This window comes from Pterocles gutturalis, unplaced genomic scaffold, assembly GCF_000699245.1.
Source record: "Pterocles gutturalis isolate BGI_N339 unplaced genomic scaffold, ASM69924v1 scaffold37152, whole genome shotgun sequence".
Taxonomy (NCBI): domain Eukaryota; kingdom Metazoa; phylum Chordata; class Aves; order Pterocliformes; family Pteroclidae; genus Pterocles; species Pterocles gutturalis.
In genome coordinates, this window is record NW_010114024.1 from 1 (window position 1) to 8,441 (window position 8,441).

General features: G+C 51.2%; 1 protein-coding gene across 1 annotated transcript; it reads left to right on the forward strand.

The window, feature by feature from the left end:
* Positions 1 to 263: 263 nt before the first annotated feature.
* LOC104462677 (inositol-trisphosphate 3-kinase B-like) lies at positions 264 to 4,603 on the forward strand (the record flags this gene model as incomplete). Its single annotated transcript, XM_010074720.1, has 3 exons — positions 264 to 365; positions 1,737 to 1,808; positions 4,269 to 4,603. Coding segments are annotated over 3 exons (390 nt in total), but the record flags the coding sequence as incomplete, so codon positions are not given.
* Positions 4,604 to 8,441: the final 3,838 nt, after the last annotated feature.

Consider the following 8,441-nt stretch of genomic DNA (forward strand, 5'->3'; position numbering starts at 1 on the left):
GCGAGCAGCTGTGTGGTGTTTGCCCAGTAGCCAGGGGTGTAAAACTACAGCAGGGGGCAAAAAAAGTGGAGTAGTGAGATAGTTTGGGATGTGCAAGGCAGAGAGTAGCTGCCTCTTCTCACCCCTCCTCTGTAGAGAGGTCCTTCAGCTGCCACCAAGGCTGGTCACATCCTACTCAGGGACACGTGTGGCTGCTGGAACACCCATCCTTGCCCCAGCTCGCTCTCTCCCCATCCTGCTCACCGCTCTCCCTTCTTTTCAAGAAAGAGGATGGCACTGTGAACCGGGACTTCAAGAAGACACGGACAAAGGAACAAGTCATGGAGGCCTTCAGGGAGTTCACCAGAGGAAACCGCAATGTTTTGGTGAGCGGGGGATGCCGGGAGGAGGCTGCCGTGAGAGGGTTTTTCCTGGGGAGGCTGCCCTCAGCTCATCGGCTCCCTGCTCGGAGCAGCTGCAGCCTGAGCAAGTTCTCTTAAAAAAGCATGAAAAATGGCAAAGAGAAACACCATCCTGGCATGGGGGTGAGGGGAGAGTGGCGGAGGGCTGGGAGGGGACACGTTTGCTGCAGCATCATTGCTCAGTTGCAGGACAGGTGGCCGAGGCTTCCCCCTGCCTGCGCCAGGCACCCTGCACTTGGGCAAGCCACTCTCAGCATTTCCTAAGTTTCTGTACGTTGCCAGGAGAATAAGAGATGCAGCTGTAAACAATTTACACTGCCTGTGTCAAATATCCTGTTTGACAAAGTGCTCCCATTTTGAGCTGCACTATACAAAGCCTACAAACACAAGGCTGCAGCTGGAGTGGCCCTTAACACTGCCTCCTTCAAACTGGCACCTTCACTGTGACCAGTTACCCAGGGTTTATTCCTGGAGCTGGAAATGAAGCTGCCTGGCTGCGTCTTATCCCCAAACTGTTTAGAGCACACTCATACCATCGTGCCTTGGCTCTGGATGGGGCTCCTTGTCCAAACCATTGCAATACAGTGACCCCCACATCTCCCCACACAGTCAAAGTGGGAAAATTTAGGTGCCCAGATACCAGCTGTGTGTGTTACTGTGCTTAGTCCTTATGCCTAAACATCAAAATCAAATTATCAAAGGGGCCCCAGAGAACGTTCAGTGCCTTCCAGCATCTGCAGGGATGCTCGAACAGGCGTGTGGGTCTTGACCTGCACGCTGACTAACGTGAAAGCCCTTCCACCTACGGTTCCAACTTTGCAGAAGTGCTGATATGGAGTTAGAGAAGTGTCTCACGATGCTTGACTGACTGAGTGATCAAATGACAGATGAGGTGAAAAGCTGACCTATTAAAAAGAGCGCAGGTGAGAGGAAAAAGCAGCCTGGCTACGCATGCACAGCAGCGGCTGCTGAATTAGCTGTTCCCTCCTCGGGAGCACTGTGGATGCAGCAGGGGGAAAGTCTGCAGAAAGCACCAGTTCAGCAAAAACAAATGCTCTCGCCAAGTTTTAGAAGCCAGAGGAGCTCACAGGGTGCCGTAGAGGCCGAAAGGATAAGTGGATTCCAAAAAAGAGGTGACACCCTCCTTGGGGATGGGTCTACAGGGAGGATGCTGACTGCAGCTGAGGGATGCCACCCGGCATCTCTCCATGCAAACATGGTATCATGGAGAGGATGCCACGAGGGGTGATTTTCCTGTCTGCTCTGTGCAGCAGTTTTTATGTAGGCTTCCTGCAGCACTGATGGCTTGGGTGTTTTTTTTTTTTGTAATTTCAGAACAGTTACCTTAACCGGTTGAAGGGTATCCGCGCTACCCTGGAGACATCCCCGTTCTTCAAATGCCATGAGGTAATACTCGTTTAGATAAATCTGAGCTAAATCTAGTTTAATCTCAGCTTGTCCAAGGAGAGAGGTGAAATCAAAGTCAGAGGGTGTAATTTTCTAAAACTTTCTAAAAATTTCTTCTTCCATCTTTGTTTTCATACCCATGTTTATCTAATACTTGTGGAAATACAGCTGGTGACTGATATAATGTTCACACATCTGACATGGGCTCAAATCTACAGATCAAATCATCCAGATTAAAAGTGTATCTAGGAGGAATTTGGGCTGCTTATGGGTTTATATGACAGGGAAAAATCCTTAGTGTAAAAGTAGAAGAGTGTTCTGGAGAGAAATGCCTGTCTGAATGCACCCTGGGTATCATGAGGGTGGTGAGGCACTGGCCCAGGTTGCCCAGAGAAGCTGTGGATGCCCCATCCCTGGAGGGGTTCAAGGCCAGGCTGGATGAGGCTTTGAGCAATCTGGGCTGGTGGGAGGTGTCCCTGTCCAGGGCCGGGGGGTTGGAAGGGACCTTAAAGATTGTCTAGTTCCAACCTAAACCATTCTGTGATTCTATGATTTGGCTGCCAGGTGCTCCATGTGATCAAACAAGGCTTCAACTTAGCCATAGATTGCAGATCATCCCAAAATGGCCTTTGCTGAGCTGGCTGGGGCACCACGGTCAGCACTCTTCTCTTGGAAGGACTTCCCTTCAGAAACATATCCACAAAATCAACATTTTCTACAGTGAAAATTCTGTTCTGGTGGGAAAACAGAGAGGGAGTGCTGCATTTTTAGCCAATTCAGGAGGAATTGGAATGCTCCATAATTTAATTAAATAATTTTATTGATTTAGCATTGATAAAGTGTATTTGCTATCGCATCTACTTAACAAAACATGAGAGTGCATGTCCTTAGCACATGTTGACTCTGGATAAAAGCCTCATAGGAAACCCCGACTCGCAGGGAGCAGGAGCCACAGCTCCAAGAACCCGCTGTCCCTCAGCAGGAGCCACGTGAACCACCTTCATCCCAGCTGCGTGTGGAGGGTCCTGCTGGAGCTGAAGGCAGATGGGGCCCTGCCTCCCATTGGAAGGAAAATGTTGAAACCGAAGGTTTTGGGTCAGTTCAACACAGGAAACAAAATGCTCCCTGAAATCAAGTGCCAGGGTTTCGTCTGAAAACACAGAAACAAAACAGCCTTTCAAGGAGGTTTTGAAAGGAGTTTCCATTCCTTAAAAATTAAAAAGCACTAGCTTTGACTTGCTGTCCCACTTTGAGACGGAGCACAGCAGAAAGTCTGCCAGGCTCGGCAGGGCCCTCGCTGGTCACAGCTCCTCCAAGGAGCTGCAGGAGAATTCGGCGACCCAGGGCAGGCGAGCAAAGAATGTCAGCAGAAGGCTCTTCCTTAAAGTTAAAATGCTCTGCCCTGGCCAAGAGTGGGCTGTAAGAGCTTAGAGGGAGAACTAAAGATAAGCGTTTCTGGGAAATAATAAGTATCTCTGGACCTTGGATGTTTTCCCAATGCGCTGGAGGAGGAAGTCTCCTCAAAAATGTAAATTCATAATGGCTTTTGCAAACAGTACATGCTTCCCGTTCAAAACCCTTGGCTAAAGGCGAACTTCAGACTAAATCCCGGTGCTAGCACAGCCGTGGGAGTCCCTGTTAACACTTGGTGCTGCTGTTTCGCAGGGTTGACGCCAGTGGGATGTCCCTGGAGCTGCACTCCTCTGAGTACCTCATGGTGTGAGCTGCTCCTGGCTCTAGGGACACTGTGTCCCCTGTGCTAACAGCCATTGCGCTCTGGTCACCAGCGTCCCTCTTTGTGATACTTCCCTGGGGCTTGCTCTGGCCAGTACTTCCTGCAGGATTTTCCCAAAGGCAGATCAAGATGTGGAAGACCCCTTCAAAGCAGATATAGCAGAGCAAACTTGTGGAAAAGGAAATTCGTGTACATGCACCTCTAGTGTGCATCACAGAGCACTGTGAAAGCCAGGAGGATATTCCAGGGGGAATCTGGGTGCAACTGGATGGTATTTCAGGCAGGAGACAGCACTTCGAGAGTAACTTGTACTTGGAGCGTCCCCATCCCTGCGGTGATGCCTGCAGGGCTGGTGAGGGTGGATAGCATGAGCCAGTCACAAAGAACTGCCCTCGGAAAAAATCCCCATCTGAAGGCTGAGACGATTCCTTCCCCAGGAGACCTTGACTCGGTTTCCAAAATGACATCTCAATATCTTTCACGCCTGTTTTTTTATGATCCTCTCCTTCTGCCAAGACCTGAGATTTGTATGAGCAAATCAGCCTGCCTGAATGCCCAATTTGCATGTGCAAACACAGCCGGCAACGCGCAGAGCTTGCTTCTGCTCATGCAAAATCTCAGCATCATCTCTTGCAAATGCAGCCTGAGACAAGGTGTCTGACAGCCCTGAAGCTGGCTGAGAATGAGCAACGGGAGCACCGCTAACTGGTCTCTCCTCTCTGCAGGTAATCGGGAGCTCCCTCCTCTTCATTCACGACAAGAAGGAACAGGCCAAAGTCTGGATGATTGACTTTGGGAAAACCACCCCGCTGCCAGAGGGACAAGTTCTCCAGCACAACGTGCCCTGGGTGGAAGGGAACAGAGAGGATGGCTACCTCTGGGGGCTGGACAACCTCATTCAGATCCTGACAGAGTTGTCCCAGAGCGAAGACTTGCATTAAAAGCCGTACATCCGACTCTGCCACTACCCCCAACCTGCCCCTCGACTGACTCTTCTGAACTGCACTACAAGACACTTTCCAGCCCTCGCCCTTCCCATTTGAAAGCTATACTCTCCCTATTTAAGGTGGTTTTTTGTTGTGGTTCTTTTAGGTTGTCTCAAGGTTTGTTTGGTTTGGTTTTTTTTTCCTCTCCATGTAAATAGAGAGCTAACCTGCCAGAACAAAAGCTGAACTCGAAACCTTGGCTTTGCAGAGTCAGTGCCGGCCAGGAGCAGCCTGGAGGGGTTGCTTAGGCAAGTGTGTGCTTTGCCTGTCGCGCTTTTGTCTCTTGCCCAGCCTGATTTTAAGAGGGCTGGCAGAGGAAGGAGCCTCTCCCTGCACTGGGATCAGTAGCTTCATCCCAAAAACACTCGGTGGCCATGCCCAGGACCCTCCGGCAGCTGAGGTATGCGAGCAAGGTCTGGAGACAGCGAAGGATACTGGGGTCGGAGCCCTTTAGTAGTCCTTGCCAGCCCCTTTCACCCTAGGCACCTGGCTGTGCTGAGTCCTTAAGAGATGCTAGAAGGGCACATTTGGGTTTTTGTGTTCAAGCCATCCCGTGGAGGTTGCTCTGTTCTTTTCAGGTGGCACTGGAGGGTGAGGGTTTCCCTCCTGCTCGGGGCACAGGTATTTACCACAGCAGGGTGCTTCCCACCTGCCTGCCCCATGCTGGGTGTCCTGCTGCAGTGGGGCAAGCTTCACACTCCTCTGTAGAGACCCTGCTAAGAGCTGCTCCCAGCCCTCCTTAGCTGGGATCCCCAACCCTTCATGGGGAATAAAGACTTTGGGCAGGGCTAGGGGAGAGAAAAATAGCTTATAAGGGACTATGAGACCTAAAGTAGGCATCCAAGTTGATCAGTCTTTCTTTGGCAGCAGCCAAGCAGGCGTGTTGGGGTAGTGCTGCCAATGCCCACACCTGGCCCAGGGCGACCCTCCTGCCTGGAGCATCTCCATCATTTTTATCAGCAGCAGGTAAAGGGTTACAGCAGCAAAGCAGCACTTGAGGTGGCTGGATTTGTCATCTTTGGTGAAGGAGAGTTGGGGTCAGGCATCCCCGTGCCTTCCCTTGGTTTCTGCAGAGGTGGCTGACTGCCGCTGCTCTTCGGCACTGGCTGGCTTGCTCGGGCTGCACATACGGCCTCTGCGCTCCGGCTCCTGCACAAACACCCAGTTCCCTATTTGGGGCGGAGGCTATTTTTTAACTTCCTGGAACATTTGAACTCGGTGGCTTCCTTGCGGCAGAGCCGGCTCACTAAAGGTCAGTGAGTGAGAGGGTGGCGGGGAGGGGAGGCTGCGGGGCAAGCTGGGGGGTCCCTCATGTTGGGGACAGAAGGGACATGCAGTGTCAGAGGTGGTGCAGGAGCTCGACAGCCAGAAATCCCTCACCTGCTCCATCCCCAAACCCACTGTCTCATCTCACTCCCCAGGAGCAGTGCTCCAGAGCCCCTCTGCCATTGTTCGGTGGGTCCAGCATCCTTGGTGGGGGAGGTCTTCTGCTGGCAGCAATAAGGAGGAGTTGGCCATCAAGCCATCTGCAGCTGTGCCCCAGCCTCTTTCCTGAGGACTGAAGTCTCCTAAGGTTTTTCTCAGTTCATATCTCACCAGGCAGATGTCTTTAGCTCATCTGATGCCATTGTAAATGGTTGCACTGTTTTAGGTCTTTGCCAGGCTTTTTAGAATAGCCCATGTGGAAGTGCCTTATAGACTTGCCTCTGTTCCATTAGTGTCATGGAAAAGGTTGGGTTTTTTTTTAAGTTATATTTATTTTCATCCCATTTTAATTGCACAAAACACTAAAACTTAATGCATGGAATGCCTTTTTTTTTTTTTTTTTTTAACTGTGTTTTTAGTTTTTAAACCATCCCTTTTCCCATCTTTGGAGAAAGGGTGTGAAAAGATACGCATAGGTATGTACCAGTTACCGCTGTACTTTAGCTTCGAGCTGCTCCTATACATGTATATTATTTTTTAAGCCTGTTTATAAACCAGTTTCCTCGCTTTGTGGCTTCAGAAGAAGCAGATTGTTCCTCTCACATGTCTTATGCCTTTCTGGAGGCCAGAACAGTTGCTGTGAGGGACTTTTTCCCTGCTCCCACCTCCACCTGTTTATTGGTATACAGAGAAAAGTCTGAACCGGGCTGAAACACCAACGCACAGTGCCTGTAAAAAAAAAAAAAAAAAAAAAAATCCTGTAACTTTGCAAATAAAGGCATAGGGGAAGCATTTTCCTGGTGTACAGTCTGTGTCTGCCACACACCGCTTGCAGCAGCCTGGGAACAACCCAGGAGCTGGCTTTTGTGTCCATGATGATTTTGGGGGGATAAGGCTCCAGCCTTGGTTACGTAAAAGCAAGAGTAGGGAAGGACCCTGCGCTGGGGACAGACCCTGACAAACAGGAACTGCCTTTCCAGAGAGCAGGGCAGGGTGAAAGCAGAGCCAGGGCTGTGGGGGGGCTCCGGGTTGAGCGCGGGGCAGCCCTGAGAGAGACCTGAGTTTCTCCATCCTCCCTCTGCAGGGAAGCCCACCAAAGGCAGCTCCACACCAGAGAAATACACATTTACTATCCCATGCCCAGACCTCCAGGAGCATCCTGGTGTGGGCACCAGTCCCTGCAGCATCTCTGAGGCTCGCCACGGCACCTCTAAAACAAACTGCAAGAGAAAATTGGTGTGCACTTTGCTTAAAGCCTAGAAACTTTGTCTTGCTATGAGAAAGACATGCTGGTATTATAGATGTGAGGCTGCTATACGTGCGCATAGCGGTCTCTCGTGGGCTGTGAGGAAGGCGTACGTACATGTTTTCAGTCTGGCTCATACGCTCCTGCAGCGTCCTTGCCGACAGCTGATGTTTTACTCCCAGCTCCGGTTCCTGGGGGGTCTCTGCGAATCTCAGTACGTGACTCCTCTTCCTGCCTGTGGAGGAAAAGAGAAGCCTCCAAACCTTACCCAGCTGTACCCTAAAATGCAAAACCAGAATGTAAAGAATAAGACCCTTAACTCTGTTGTGTAAAAACCTCTTTCGAGAGTTAGGGAAACACCATGACATTGTGGCAGAGCAGGGAAGAGAATAAATCAGGGAAAGAAACCCAGGGGGTTTATGCACCAGGTTGGACAGTGGCAGCCCCTCGTGCCAAGCTGGGGCTGCTGGCGCAGTGCGGCACACACGGCAGCAAGCACCCTGCTTGTCCCCTGCCTGGCTTTGCTGCACCCCCAAAGCAAAACCTCAGGCTGCCTGCCTCCTCAGGGAGTAATTAACTAAATTATTAATAAACTCAATATAGAGACGAGAGGCCAGCATTTATATTAATGCAGTGAAGAATGTTGTTGAGGCTTCCATTGTTAGAGCACGGGGCATCCCAGCACCTCCAGCAGCACCACGGGGGTACAAGGCCGCCTGCTCAGGCTGTGTGGGGGGGGAGGCAGCTCATTTTCTTCTTAATTATCTAATCAGGTACTGCTTGCCAGAGTGAACCTGGAGGGGATCACGCTGCCTGAGCAGTGAGACCTCCAAAGGAGGGTCTTAAGTGCTTAAATAAATTATTTAAGTTGCTGACACTTAAAATACTACTGACCATACATGAAGGTGTGTGGAGCTGGGGGGGATCCAGGCTGTACCAGGGTGGTTTTGCTCTGCTGAGGTGAGGAGTGATGGAATGCTGCAGTTTTGGGGCTGGTGCTGCCAGCAATGGGCTTTTCCCCCTGGAGACCCCTTGCTGCTGCCCCAGGGGTGAGTCTGGCAGCTTGGAAGTTGGCAACAGCCCCTTTGGGTTTCACCCAGGACCCTGTCTTCCCCCTGCTGCGCCTCTGCTGAGGGTGCTGGGTGCTGCCCGGGGGACAGCAGGAACGAGGGGGGCTGCCAGGGTGGCCCTTTGCATCTCACCCAGGGGTTTTGGTGCTTCAGGGGGTGCGTGGCGGGGGG